General features: G+C 39.3%; 1 protein-coding gene across 6 annotated transcripts in view; it reads left to right on the forward strand.

The window, feature by feature from the left end:
* Positions 1-15,688, forward strand: part of ranbp3b (RAN binding protein 3b) — a 325,996-nt gene that overhangs the window by 228,361 nt on the left and 81,947 nt on the right. For all 6 annotated transcript variants that reach the window (XM_073068586.1, XM_073068583.1, XM_073068587.1 and 3 more), the window contains one exon: positions 10,844-10,888. In XM_073068586.1, coding sequence (XP_072924687.1) covers positions 10,859-10,888 — 30 coding nt within the window. In that variant the 5' untranslated portion in view covers positions 10,844-10,858. The remainder of the gene's footprint in view (positions 1-10,843; positions 10,889-15,688) is intronic.

Genomic DNA, 15,688 nt, shown 5'->3' on the forward strand with positions numbered 1-15,688 from the left:
TATTTTTTGAACCTGAGTACCATAATTGAATTGATTTTATTTCTTACATCCTTTACATACACGAGGAGTAAAAATCTTTGTTACCTCTCCATCTAAATGTGCAATGTACAATCATAGTAATTTATAGTAAATAGAACAGTCAGTGTAACATAGAAATACAATTGTATCTGCGTGAATTAATCAGTCTGATGGCCTGGTGGAAGAAACTGTCCTGGAGCCTGTTGGTCCACACTTTTATGCTGCGGTACAGTTTTCCGGATGGTAGCAGCTGGAATAGACTGTGGTGGGGGTGGCTCGGGTCCCCAATGATCTTACGGGCCCCTTTTTTTTTTACACCTTTCTTTGTAAGTGTCCTGAATCATGGGAAATTCACAACTACAGATGCGCTGGGCTGTGTGCACCACTCTCTGCAGAATCCTACGATTGAGGGAGGTACGGTTCCCATATCAGGCAATGATGCAGCCAGTCGGGATGCTCTCAATTGTGCCCCTGTAGAAAGTTCTTAGGATTTGGGGCCCGTACCAAACTTCCTCAACCATCTGAGGTCAAAGAGGCACTGTTGTGCTTTTTCAACCACATAGCTGGTGTGTACAGACCACGTGAGGTCCTCGGTATGCCGAGGAATTTAAAGCTGTTCACCCTCTCAACCCCAGATCCATTGATGTCAGTGGGGGTTAGCCTGTCTCCATTCCTCCTGTAATCCACAACCAGCTCCTTTATTTTTGCAACATTAAGGGTGAGGTTGTTTTCTTGACACTACTGTGTCAAAGAGATGATTTCTTCCCTGTAGACTGCCTCATTATTGTTTGAGATTAAGCCAATCAATGTAGTGTCGTCAGCAAATCTATTTAGCAGATTAGAGGTGTGGGTGGCAAGACAGTAATGGGTATACTGGGAGTAAAGGGGGAAGTTTAGGACACAGCCCTGAGGGGCTCCTGTGTTGAGAGTCAGTGGAGGTGAGGGAGCCCACTCTTGCCACCTACCACATGTTCCTCTTGCAATGTTGGGACCACCTTTAATTCATGCAAGTCTTCTTTGTTTTAAGATCTTTGGCCTGTTTTTTTAAAATTTGTGTTTCTAAATTGCAGTTTTGCTCACCATATACATTTGAATTGACAGCTTAGTTTCTAACACTGTTATGTGCTCCAGAGAATTTCCTTATGTCAGCTCATTTACATATATACTATATTTATAGCTTTAAAAATAAAGGGTATGAGTGTTGAGAACAAAGGACAACTGCGGGTTGGTTTGTATGGGCACCACCTGATTCTATCAGTAAAGTCCGATTTTTCAGCAGTGAACAGTGAAAATTTTGCAAGAAGTTTGTGAACCCTTTGCAATTGCCTGGTTTTCTGTATAACTACTCATAAAATGTGGTCTGATCTTCATCTAAGTCACAATAATAGGCACACAATCTGCCTGAACCAATAATACACAAACAATTGTAGTTTTCAGGTCTTCACTGAACACATTGTTCAATCATTCTCAGTCCAGGCTGGAAAAAGTATGTAAACCCTTGTATTTAATAACTGATAGAACCTCCTTTAGCAATAACCTCCCCCAACCATTTCCTGTAGCTGCTAATCAGATTTGCACAACAGAGAGGAGGAATTTTTAGATCATTCTTCCATACAAAACTGTTTCAGGTCATCAATATTTCTGGGATACCTTGCATGAATAGCCCTCTTCAGGTCATACCACAGCATCTCAATTGGGTTAAGGTCTGGACTCTGACTTGACCATTCCAAAACACAAAATTTCTTCTGTTTTAAACATTCTGTTGATTTGCTCTTGTGTTTCAGATCATTGTCTTGTTGCGTCATCCAACTTCCATTAAGCTGCAGGTGACGGACCACTAGTCTGGCATTCTCCCCTAAAATGTCTTGATACTATTTTGTATTCATTGTTCCTATAATGACTGCAAGCTGTCCAGGCCTTGAGGCAGCAAAGCAGCCCCAAACCACGATGCTCCTTCCACCATGATTTACTGTTGGGGTGAGATTTTGGTGTGCAGTGTCCTTTTTCCTCCAAACATTTTGTGTTTCTGCCAAAATGTTTAACTTTTGTCTCATCTGTCCACAGAACATTGTCCCAGAAGCATTGTGGAACACTTTTTTTGTTTTGTAGCGCATCGGTGTCCTTCCATGAACATGATTCGTGTTCAGTGTTTTGTTATAGTGGACACATGAACAGAGACCGTAGCACGTTCTAGAGATACCAACAGGAATTTTGCTGTTACCCTTGTGTTCTTTTTCACCTCCTTCAGCACATTATGCTCTTGGTGTGATCTTTGCAGGATGCCCACTCCCAAGGAGTACTGAATTTTCTCCATTTTTCTCTTTCTGTGGACCGATGAACACTCAGGTCTTTAGAAATGCTTTGGTAGCCTTTTCCAGCTTCATGAATCCCTACAGTTCTTCTAAGGTCCTCTGAAAGTCGTTTTGATCGAGGCATGGTGTGCATAAACAGATCTTTCTTGAGAAGAGCAGGCTCTGCTGGTAACCTGACTTGGTGTGTACCTCTACAGCCCACCTCTCTAATCTTATCTCATTGATAGGAGCAACTGACTCCAAAAAGTTTTTGGAGAAGACATTACCCCAGAGGTTCACATACTTTTTTGAATCTAGACTGTGATTGTTTAAATGATGTACTCAGTATCAACAAAAAGTACAATTGTTTGTATGTTATTAGTTTAGACAGATTATGTTTGTCTATTATTGTCTCTTAGATGAAGATCAGACCACAATTTATGAGTAATTAATGCAGAAAAGCAGGTAATTGCAAAGGGCTCAGAAACTTTTTCTTGCAATTGCATTTGTTAATAGTTTGGATCCCAACGTCTGTCTTTGAGTTGCAATCTTCATTCACTTTGATTAATCCTATGCAGTCTCTGCATTTTTCTTTTAGTCTAAGGCCATTATTTGCTGATGTTTTTGATTATGTCTTTTATTTGACTCAGAATCAGAATCAGGTTTTTTTTATCACCAGCATGGGTCGTGAAATTTGTTAACTTAGCAGCAGCAGTTCAATGCAATACACAATATAGAAGAAAGAAAAAAATGTAATAATAAATAAGTAAATCGGTTACAGTATACATACTGTATATTGAATAGATTAAATATCGTTGAAAAATCAGAAATAATATATATTTAAAAAGGTGAGCTAGTGTTCAAAGGTTCAATGTCCATTTAGGAATCGGATGGCAGAGGGGAAGAAACTGTTCCTGAATTGCTGAGTGTGTGCCTTCAGGCTTCTGTATCTCCTACCTGATGGTAATGGTGAGAAAAGGGCATGCCCTGGCTGCTGGAGGTGCTTAATAATGGACGCTGCCTTTCTGAGACACCGCTTCTTGAAGACGTGCTGGGTACTTTGTCGGCTAGTACCCAAGATGGAGTGGACTAAATTTACAACCCCCTCTTCAGCTTCTTTTGGTCCTGTGCAAAAGCCCCCCCCTTCCCCCCCCCCCCATACCAGACAGTGATGCAGCCTGTCAGAATGCTTTCCATGGTACATCTTTAGAAGTTTTTGACTGTATTTGTTGACATACCAAATCTCTTCAAACTCCTAATAAAGTATAGCCACTGTCTTGCCTTCTTTATAACTACATTGATATGTTGCTACCAGGTTAGATCCTCAGAGATCTTGACACCTAGGAACTTGAAACTGCTCACTCTCTCCATTTCTGATTAGTTTTGCTACAACAAGTGTATGGGACATTGGAAAAAAAGTTGAATTTCCCCATGGGGATGAATAAAGTATCTATCTATCTATCTATCTATCTATCTATCTATCTATCCTTACCCTTCCTGAAGTCCATAATCAGCTCTTTCATCTTATTGACATTGAGTGCCAGGTTGTTGCTGTGACACCATTCCACTAGTTGGCATATCTTGCTCCTGTAAGCCCTCTTGTCACCATCTGATATTCTACCAACAATAGTTGTATCATCAACAAATTTATAGATGGTATTTGAGCTATGCTTAGCCACACAGACATGGGTATAGAGAGAGTAGAGCAGTGTGCTAAGCACACACCCTGGGGTGCACCAGTGTAGAACTACATTTGAATTGAAACTTCCTCTAAATTTGACATGCTTTTATGCTTACTTTCTTGTACCAGTGGTTTGTTTTCTATTTTCTTTTTTGCCTGTGCTTTCCAATAAACTTAGCTTTTCCGATGTTCTAGTAAGCATTGTTTCCCTATTTAAATAAATGTAAAATGTATATTATAAAATGTTGCATTATTTGGCTTTAAAATATCAAATTAATTTGTGGGACTGGGTGTTATCTTGCTTTGCTTGAATTTGACACATTCTGGCCATTATTTTTACTGCCTTTGTTCTTCAACTGATCTCTAAATTTGTCATTTTGCCGGTGAGACTTGCTCTTTTCACACTTGCTTTCTCCACACTATTTCCAGCCCAATTGCAACTTAATGAAGAAATATTTCCGCAGTTCTGTTGTCAAATGTTTTCCAACACTATTTCCTTTTATTTCTCTTGAGCAAATTTAGTAACCTGGTAACTTCAGGTTAGATGCAGATCAACCACTTCTCAAATTTGCCTTGCGTATTTCTTTATGCAGCTCAGTGGCTGCCTGTGCTGTCTTCAGTCGCTCCAACTTCCAACTGCAATGATTGTTTTAAGTTTTTTAAAAATAAATTTTAGAATTTTGTTGCCTACTATGAACCAATCACTTCCATAATTTCTGACTTTCACTTTTCATTTATTGCATGTTCATAAAATTTATTGGTGCATTTTAAAATGTGGCTTAGATGTTACAGATTGCTAATTAATAAGAATAAAGATCGTCTTATGCTACTTTTTTAAACATCAGTTGTCATTGTGTTTGTTATCAAACCATCTATTCTAAAACATTCCATACTCAGGAGTACTTTAGGACTTGTACTAATGCATTGCATATTAAAATGCTGAATTGATTGTTGCTTTGCAGCTTGAAATCTGGCTATATGCCAGTTGTATCTAGCAATAGGAAGACGTTGATCCACATTTAAAAAAAAGGCATGTAATGCTATCTAGAATGGTCTGTCTTACAGATTGTAGACAGCAATACCCAATAAACAGCAGTGTTGTATGGTCAGATAGTTATCCCTTACTCATTTATGCTATGTTTAAAAAAATCGAAGAAGCAGTCATTTCTAGTGATACTGATTCTATTAACTAAAACAAAATCTATTTTAATGATTTTGAATGAAGGATAAATATTGGCCAGGACAGGAAAACTTCTGCTTCTCTGTTATATTGTCATGGGAATGGACAACCCCCCCCCCCCCTGATTTTTTAACATTTCAGCTGAAAGAAAGTACTTACAATAGTATAGCATTCCTTCCGTACACATTGAAATGCCCACACAACTTACAGAACCTCTGGTGCAGTAAAATATCCTCACATGCTTTGTAACAGTAATATTAAATAGTACAGTATTTAATTCTTATTCAATGTTTGTTCAAAGGTAAGTTTTAAGGATCAGCTGAAAGGGGGAAAGAGAGGTGGAGATGCAAAAAGATTTGGTGGGATGAATTGCAGAGCCTTTGCAGCTATAGATATAGATAGCCAGTGCTGGAGGGGGGTTAAGTTTGAGACACTTCAGTTGGACTGGTAGGATTGGATAAGATTACTGAATGGGCAAAGCTCTGCAGGGCATTTGAAAACAAATGGAGATTTTAATCAAGTTATTCTTGTCGAACTGTCTCACAGACAATCAGTGAACATGAGTTGTGGATCATTGAGATACTGTGGGTTGGGCCATGAGCATCAGGGTTGTGCATATCCTTAAGTTTATGGAAGGTAGAATGTGGAAGAAATAGTCAAGGCTGGACCTTAGAAATGCTTTATTTGATGGAATTAGTAGTGGGATTAGAATTTGGTGACATAAGGGGAGCTTCAATCTTGATAATGAGTAGGTGCTTGAGTGTATAAAAGTAATGGGTGAATAACTCACTATACGTAAACTTTGTTGTTCAGTAGCTATTTATTTTCACCAGTAGGACTGCACAGATTTTGGTTGAATGAGAAGCCTTGGCTGAAAACTCACATTCATGGGGAAGCATTGACCCATTCCCTCCTGCGTACTTCTCTTATTCTCTTCATAGCAGGTTTCTCAAGACACTGAAATTATACGACCAATAGGTGTCAAAAGGGTAATCAGTGATAGTCATGGGCGATTTCAACATTCAGGTCAATTGGGAAAATCAGGTTGGCAATGTCTGTCTGTGTGTGTGTGTGTCTCTCTCTCTCCCCCTCCCCTCCCCCCTCTTGCTCTCCTTCCCCCCCCCCCCCCCCCCACCTTCTGTTGAACACCTACAGGATGGATTTGTACACCACTTGTTCGTTCAGCCAAATAGGGAATCAGCTATACTGGATTGGGATGAACCAGAGGTGATTATGGAGTTTGAGGTAGAAAAACCCTTAGGAGGCCAAAGTAAATTGGAAGGAGATACTGGTAGGAATGTCAGCAGGTTTCTGGACACAATGAGAAAGATGCAGGATAGATGTATTCCAAAACCGAATAAATACTTAAATGGCAAAATAGTACAACTGTGGCTGACAAGGGAAGTCAAAGCTAATGTAAAAACAAAAGAGAGGGCATACAACAAAGCAAAAATTAGTGGGAAGCCAGAGGATCGGGGAGCTTTTAAAACCCTACTGAGAGCAACTAAAAGATTCATTAGGAGGGAAAAGATGAAATATGAAAGCAAGTTAGCAAACAATATCAAAAGTGGATAGTAAAAGCTTTTTCCAGTATGTAAAAAAATAAAAGAGAGATGAGAGTGGATATAGAACCGCTAAAAAAATGAAGCCGGAGAAATAATAACAGGGGACAAGGAGATGGCAGATGAACTAAGTAAGTATTTTGCATCATTCTTCACTGTGGAAGACACTAACAGTCTGCCAGATTTTGAAGAGTGTGAGGAAAGAGAAATGAGTGCAGTTACTATTCCAAGGGAGAAGGTTTTCAAAAAGCTGAAAGACCTAAGGGTACATAAGTCACCCAGACCAGATGACCTGCACCCTAGGGTTCTGAAAGGTAATGGTAGAGATTGTGGAAGCATTAATAGTGATCTTTCAAAGATCATTGGACTCTGGCATGGTGCCAGAGGACTGGAAAATTGCAAATGTTATTCCACACTTTAAGAAAGGAGGAAGGCAGCAGAAAGGAAGTTATAGACCAGTTAGCCTGACCTCAGTAGTTGGGAAGATGTTGGAGTTAATTGTTAAGGATGAGGTGATGGAGTACTTGGTGACACAGGACAAGATAGGACAAAGTCAACATGGTTCATTAAGGGAAAATCCTGCCTGATGAACCTATTAGAATTCTTTGAGGAGATTAAAGGTAGGATTGATAAATGGGATGCAGTGGATGTTGTATATTTGGACTTTCAGGAGGCCTTTGACAAAGTGCCACACATGAGGCGGTTTAGCAAGTTAAGAGCCCATGGCATTACAGGAATGTGACTGGCACGGTTAGAGCATTGGCTGATTGGTAGGAGGCAGTGAGTGTGAATAAAAAGATGCCATTTGGCTGCCAGTGACTAGTGGTGTTCCACAGGGGTCGGTGTTGGTGCTGTATATCAATGGTTTTGATAATGGAATTGATGGCTTTGTAGCCAAGTTTGCAGATGATATGAAGATTGGTGGAGGGGCAGGCAGTGCTGAGGAAACAGACTGCAGAAGCACTTAAGACAGATTTGGATAATGGGCAAGAAAGTTACAAATGAAATATAATGTTGGAAAATGCATGGCCGTGCACTTTGGTAGTAAAAATAAATGTGCAGACTATTTTCTAAACAGGGAAAAAATTCAAAAATCTGAGGCGCAAATGGATTTGGGAGTCCTTGTGCAGAACACCCTAAAGGTTAACTTACAGGTAGAGTCAGTGGTGAGGAAGGCACATGCAGTGTTAACCTTCATTTCAAGAGGTCTAGAATACAGGAGCAGTGATGTAATGCTGAGGCTTTATAACGCACTGGTGAGGCCTCACCTTGAGTTTTGTAAACCGTTTTGGGCTCCTCATCTAAGAAAAGGTGTACTGGCATTGCAGAGGGTTGAGGGGAGGTTCACAAGGATGATTCCAGGAATGAAAGGGTTATCATATGAGGAATCTGGCCTGTATTGGCATACAAGAATTCAAGAATTCCAGGAATACAAGAGCAAGTTTGCTGAAAGTTGTTGTGCAAATGACTATGATGAAGGTGTTTAGTGTGTTGACCTTCAATCAGGGCATCAAATTTCGGAGTAGGGACATTATTGTATGTTGCAGTTATAAAAGTCATTGCTGAATCCACACTTGAAATATTGTGACCAAAACTATGCACCCTATTATAGGAAAGACAGTGTTAAGTTGGTGAGGATGCAGAATAGACTAATGAGAATGTTACTTGGACTAGAGGGCCTGACTGGCCATGCTGGATCTTTATTTTCTGGAGAATGATGGATGACTTAGTCCCTCAGGGGGCTTTAATGTGTTGTAGATAGTAATAATTGTATTTTAATTTGAAACTAAATAGTTTGTGAAGCCCTGATTATTGTATAGAGTATTACAGGGTTGTAATGGTCATTGAGTAAACTTCTATAAAGAAAAAGAAAAGTGACTTCTTAGAAGTACATAAAATCATAAGGGGTGTGGATGAGGTGGGTGATCATTGTTTTATTGGGGGGACAAAACTAGAGAGCACAGGTAGAAGGTAATGCGAGAGATTTGAAAGAGACTTGAGAAATACAGTTGTGAGAAAAAGTTTGTGAACCCTTTGCAATTATTTGGTTTTCTGCATTAGTTACTCATGAAATGTCTGATCTTCATCTAAGTCACAGTAATAGACAAGTATAATCTGCCTGAACTAATAACACACAAACAAATGTACTTTTCATGTGTGCGTGTACTTATCCTATATGTGTATGTGCCTGTATATACTGATTAATTGGGAGCAGTACATTTTGGCTCATTTCAGCAGCTGCCCCATGTAGCCAAAGTTTCAATGCAAGTAGTTAGAAAGGTTAAAAAAAAAGACAAAACTACCGTTTAACTGGGTAGCAAATAATATATTTAAATGAAATACAGAATAAATTAGAATAGTGTAGTGTTGGCGCGTGGCCTAGTGGGCAAGGCATCAGACTAGTAACCTGAAGATCACTGGTTCGAGCCTCAGCTGAGGCAGCGTGTTTGTGTCCTTGAGCAAGGCACTTAACAACACATCGCTCTGCGACGTCACCGGTGCCAAGCTGCATGGGTCCTAGTGGACAACATCGGTGGCGTGGAGAGGGGAAGGCCTGCAGCTTGGGCAACTGCCGGTCTCCCATACAACCCTGCCCAGGCCGGCACCCTGGAAACTCCATGCCACCACCAGTGTAGTACCAATCGTACTACAGTACCATTGAACTATAATCTCTTGAATCATTGTACTTTTGACTGTAAATGAAGAAAATCAGTGCAAACATCTAGTGCAGATAATGGTATACCCATTCTTCTTGCAGTTTATCTTGCTGATCTATCAAGGGTGCAAAAGTCAATTTCAGCATTCCATTTATCTCTGCCATCTGAGGATGAGTGGTGTTAGGTGGATGGCTTTTAATTTGATCAAGTAGAATAATTTTTTCTACTAGTGTTAGTCTTTTCATGGTATCTTGGCAGCGTTTAAATTTTTAAAAGTCAAATAAAAATCAAAATTATCAAAATTTACTGCCTTTTGAATTGGCGGCTATACCCAAATGGGTAACATCACACACGCGCGCGCAACTGAAAAATATATATATATATTCTTATAGAAGTTATTTTTTTTAGAGAAGGTATAAACAATTTATAAACTTAGAATGGATAAGGACGAACTTGGAGTTCATTCTATATCTTAGAGACTGGTGCAGTAACTTCACACACATTCAGATAATCTGGTGGTTTTTTTTGAACAGTTGAAAGCAGCTTCAGGTTTTTCACATTCTTTGGCACATGTACAACCAATCAGAAGTTGTGTGGTATAGGCTCTTTGTCTACTTAGTTCTTTGGGATCCAAGTTTTATATAACTAGCTCAATAACAGATTTACTCATATTCTTGATCTTTTCCTTGCCCTTGGATATGGAATATTTTTTAAACCTGATTCGTGGCCGATGTTTTAATCAATGATATTGATATTCAGTGATCCTGTCATACATGATGATTAAGTAAGGAAGTTTTTGCAGAAGTTAAGGAAAAGTGATCCTAAATATAGAACTATCAAAATATGCAATGTCAGTACTCTTTTGGTTTTTATTATATTTCATTCTCTTGCCTTTTTTTCAGTGTCGCTTTGACACTACTTCAGGCTCAGTGTAAATAAACCTGGTGCTTTCTCTGTCCCTATTATGTAGTTTTTTTACTCCAATCAATTTTTTAAGTATTGGCAGTTTGTCAGATGTACATAAAGATCAACAAGATCTATGTGTTCATCTGTTTTCTTGTTTAGTAATTTCTGAATTAAAGAGAGAATTGCCCAGGATTTTGTCTGATGTCTCCTGGATCACTGCCTGTGTGGATATCAAATAAAGACCAGGTCAGGCTCAGCAGTACTATTCTCACTCCTACCTTCACTCTGCCTTGAATTTTCACATTCCATCATGAATTTCTGCAACCCATTTTACAAGATCTGTAAATGGCAAATAATATGCCCCACTCAAGAATGCATATTTGGAACTTATTTAAAATAAAGTGTGATTATGTAGAATTATACACATCAGCTTGTGCATTATTTTCACATTGCCATCTGTTATGGAATGTTATACAGTATATGGATAGTAACATTTTCTGACTTTATGTTTAGAATTTTTTAAATGTTTATTATAATTGTGTTTACAGGAAAAAATTGAACCAATGACCTCACCTACACCGCCATCAAACAAGGTAATGAATTGAATTGACTTTATTTCTTACATCCTTCATTATACATGAGTAAAAATCCATCTAAATGTGCAAAGTGTAATTTATAATAAATAGTATGTACAACAGGACAGCCAATATAACATAGAAATACAAGTGTATGAATTAAACAGTCTGATGGCCTGGTGGGAGAAGCTGTCCCGGATCCTGTTGGTCCTGGCTTTTATGCTGCGGTACCGTTTCCCAGATGGTAGCAGCTGGAACAGTTTGTGGTCGGGGTGACCTGGGTCCCCGATGATCTTTCGGGCCCTTTTTACACACCTGTCTTTGTAAATGTCCTGAATAGTGGGAAGTTCACATCTACAGATGCACTGGGCTGTCCACACCACTCTCTGCAGAGTCCTACGATTGAGGGAAGTACAGTTTCCATACCAGGCAGTGATACAGCCAGTCAGGATGCTCTCAATTGTGCCCCTGTAGAAATTTCTTAGGATTTGGGGGCCGATACCAAACTTCTTCAACTATCTGAGTTGAAAGAGGCGCTGTTGTACCTTGTTCACTACACAGCTGGTATGTACAGACCACATGAGATCCTCGGTGATGTGTATGCCAAGGAACTTAAAGCTGTTCACCCTCTCAACCCCAGATCCATTGATGTTAATAGGGGTTAGCTTATCTCCATTCCTCCTGTAGTTCACAACCAGTTGCTTTGTTTTTGTGACATTGAGGGAGACATTGTTTTCTAGACTATGTCAGGGTGATGACTTCTCCGTAGTCTGCCTCGTTATTATTTGAGAGAAGGCCAATTAGTGTAGTATCGTCAGCAAATATAATTAGCAGTTTGGAACTGTGGGTGTCAACACAGTCATGGGTATACAGAGTGTAAAGGAGTGGGCTTAGCACACAGCCCTGAGGGGCACCTGTGTTGAGGGGCAGAGGTGAGGGTGCCCACTTTTGCCACCTGCTGGCGATCTGACAGGAAATCCAGGATTCAGCTACAAAAGGATAAATTACATGAACTTTTTTAAGAATCAGGATTGGTAAATTGAAACCAGAGGCAAGAGAGAGTTCAGCATAAGTTGTTGTAATGCATTATAGAGTTGAGGATTGGTTCTTAAGAAAATGCAAGCTAACACATTCCAGCAGAATAGAAATTGACAAATATTGGTTAACCAATGGTAAAACCTGTGAAACAGGAAATTTCACATTTCTTATACTTAAAATTCAAACTTGCTGTCCTGAGGCACTTGGTCTTCAATCCCTCATCCATCTTTTTAAAAGTCCAGAGGTTGCGGTGTGGAACCTTTCCAGTGTTCTTAGGATTTTTCTGGCATTAAACCACTTTTGTCCCAGTATTTATCCATGTTAAAATCATCTCTTCATTTTTTTAACCCCCTTGTTTATTGTTAATATTTAACAATTTTATCTATTGTTAGATAGTTACTGTTCATATATTTTAATTTGATGTATCATTACATTGATCATGAAATGCTGCTTTTTCCTCTCAGGTTCTTTTTAAATTTGCTTTGCCACGTCTTCCTTTACCTAATGTGATTTCACTGATCTGATACTCCATAGATAATAAGCAGTTGCTCAGGGGACAGACTAAGTTTCATGCCAAGATACTAGCTACACAGAACAAGTCACATATTTATTGAACAACTAATTGTTGCACAGATTTTAGCTTCAGCTTGTTTGTGCCTCAAGATTCATAACAATATGTGAAGTTTCTTACTAAAGTATTCTCTGTATCCCATAGGAATGCAGTGGTGCTTTGATTAAGAGTTCCCTAGAAACAGACTGAGATGTAATTAAAGTACTGTCATGACTTTCTAGCTATGATCCATTTTCCATTTTATTAATCTATTTGCTTAACAGTAAGATATTTATGGAAGCAGGAAGCTATTTCTCCCATCTAGTTTATTTAATCATGTCAGAGCATTCAACAAATTGCGGAGTTTTTACCTTAATTGTAAGCACAAGGATCTGTTGTTTTGGCCAGTTCTCAATGATGCTGACATCATCTATTCCCTGTATTTTCAGTCATATGTAGTTTCTCAGAAGGCAGTTTTGTCAAAAACCTTTTTAGAAAAGCACTACTGTTGATTATATAAAACAAAAAGAAAAACTCCTAGAAGTTTGCACAGTGCAGTGTATTTTCTCTGATGCATTGCTGTCATTCTTTCAATGATTTTCAGTATTTTATACCATCACACATGTTGTCAGATATGAGTGATTTGATAAATTACCTGTTGTGATCAGATTTGTCTCATTCTTTATAATAACTTGTATAGTGTACCTGCTCTTAATTTCATGGCAACCACCCTGTGAAGGAATAGGGAATTGGAGAAATCCACAAGAAACCTTGTGTGTTTAATTGTGACCATTGTGAAATGGAGTGTGGGGTGTATTCCTTGAAAACAGCCCATTTCACAATTTTCTCCAACATAAGGCTGTGATGTCTGCAAGCACCAAAAAGCATAATTTGGAAAAAAATATTTTGTTGACTTAATTAGTTATGTTCCATGAGAGAAAGTTTTATTCTTTGCATCAAGTTTTTGGATAGTGATTTGTGAATTTGTAAGGATGAATTTCTGTTGATGTATACTAAAGGTTGCCCTCTGTAACGTATTATGTGTAGGTCAGAGTGCGTATGAAGTCAGAACACGAGGGTTTTGTAAAATGGAAGTCTGGTGAATAAACGTGTGTGTTTAATACTGCGGTGTCCGAGTCACATTAACGCTACATGGTGTCAGAAGTGGGATTTGAACTTGGAGACCAGAATAGGAAGGAGTAGGAGCTGTTGTACTGCAGGATGGAGTGGTCAGTATTATTGATGATTTGCTGATATGGGGTGACGCCATTGAGGAGCATGATCAGAGATTGAGGAAGCTTCTGGAGAGAGCACGTGAGTACAACCTAAAATTGAACAAAAGTAAATGTAGGATCAGAACTACAGAGATCAAATACATAGGTCACGTACTCAGCGCTGATGGGCTAAAACCAGATAATGAAAAGGTCAGGGCTGTGGTACAGCTACCACCACCTGAAGACAAGCAAGGACTTTTGAGGTTCATGGGCATGACACAGTATCTTGCCAAGTTCATTCCCAACTCATCGGAGGTCAGTGCTCCACTTCGAAAGCTACTAGAGAGCAACACTGAATGGCATTGGGAAGATGAACAAAAGAAAAGTTTTGACACATTGAAGCAGTTGGTTACCAATGCACCAGCACTCAAGTTCTATGATGTCAACAAACAGGTGACAATGTCTGTGGATGCCAGTTCGGAAGGAATAGGAGCTGCTGTACTGCAGGATGGGAGGCCTGTGCGTATGGATCACGAGCACTTACAGACTGTCAACGCCGATATGCTCAAATCGAGAAGGAATTACTTGCCATAGTTTATGGGTGTGAGAAGTTCCACCAGTATGTATATGGCAAAGAAATCCAGGTTGAGAGTGATCACAAACCACTTGAGAGCATCTTCAAAAAGCCACTTCATCAAGCTCCTATGAGGCTGCAAAGGATGCTTCTCAGGCTACAGAGGTACACTCTCACAGTCACCTATAAGCCAGGAAAAGAACTGCACATCGCTGATGCTTTGAGCCGTGCTTACCTCAAAGAGCAAAAGGAAGAGTTGCTAGGAAGAGAGCTGGAGGTCACCTGGGTTACACCTCAGCTACCTATTTCTGAGGAGAAGTTGAACATGTTCAGGAAAGCGACTGCAGAAGATCCTGAAATGCAAATGCTAAGAGATATTACAATGAATGGATGGCCAACAGAAAGAAAAGATGTTCCAAAAGAAATACAGAAGTACTGGACATTTAAAGAGGAAATTAGCTATGCATCAGCAACCAAGATCCTTCATAGTTCGCACGCCGGATGGAAGAGTCTACAGGAGGAACAGGAGGCATCTGCTGAAGACAGGTGAGAGTGCGTTTCCACGTACAGATACACAGGACATTTCCATGGATACAGACATGGAAACAAACGACACCAAGAGTGAGGGGTGTGACGAAACCCCACGACGCAATGACAGTGAAAGTTCAGCGCAGACAGACCGAGGTGGAAATGCAGACACAGAGGTTACTCGAGAGACTGACTCTGAAGGACAAGCACAGTCACAGTTCTATCACACAAGGTCTGGGAGACAAGTCAAACTTCCAGCTAGATACAGAGACTAGATCTACCTACAGTCTCGCACAGTTTGAGACAAAATCACACGTTATAAGTTCCAAGGTGTGAAATAAAAGGTTTATTAGTCTATGTTAGTAAAAGAAAATATACTGCTGTTAGTATTGTAAGATACAATGTAGAATACAGTGTAAGAAGTTAAGATTTTTATGTTGTAATGTTAGAAAGTCATACCTAAAGGCATTGTTTTGGTAATTCACAGTATTGTAAAAAAAAACTTGAGAAGGGGGATGTGGTGTATTATGTGAGTATTCGTAGGTCAGAGTGCGTGTGACGTCAGAACATGGGGGTTTTGTAAAATGGAAGTCTGGTGAATAAACGTGTGGGTTTAATACTGCGGTGTCCGAGTCACATTAACGCTACACCCTCAGTAGTAGCTGTGAACATTAATGACCTTGCTTTATTTCTCAACATAAAGTCATAGACACAAACCCCTCAAGATTTTGAATATTTTAAAAATATATTTAAATAACCATCATTTCATTTTGCACCTTAGATCTTCAATTTTAGTTGATAATTGGGCACATAAATTATTGTATGTCTTTCAGTTACTTTGCCCTGTATTTTGGTGTGTAACAGGAAAAATGTACATAGCCAGGAGCATTTGAAATTAATAATATCTTTTAATG

This window comes from Hemitrygon akajei, chromosome 16 (assembly GCF_048418815.1).
Source record: "Hemitrygon akajei chromosome 16, sHemAka1.3, whole genome shotgun sequence".
In the NCBI taxonomy this organism is placed as follows: Eukaryota; Metazoa; Chordata; class Chondrichthyes; order Myliobatiformes; family Dasyatidae; genus Hemitrygon; species Hemitrygon akajei.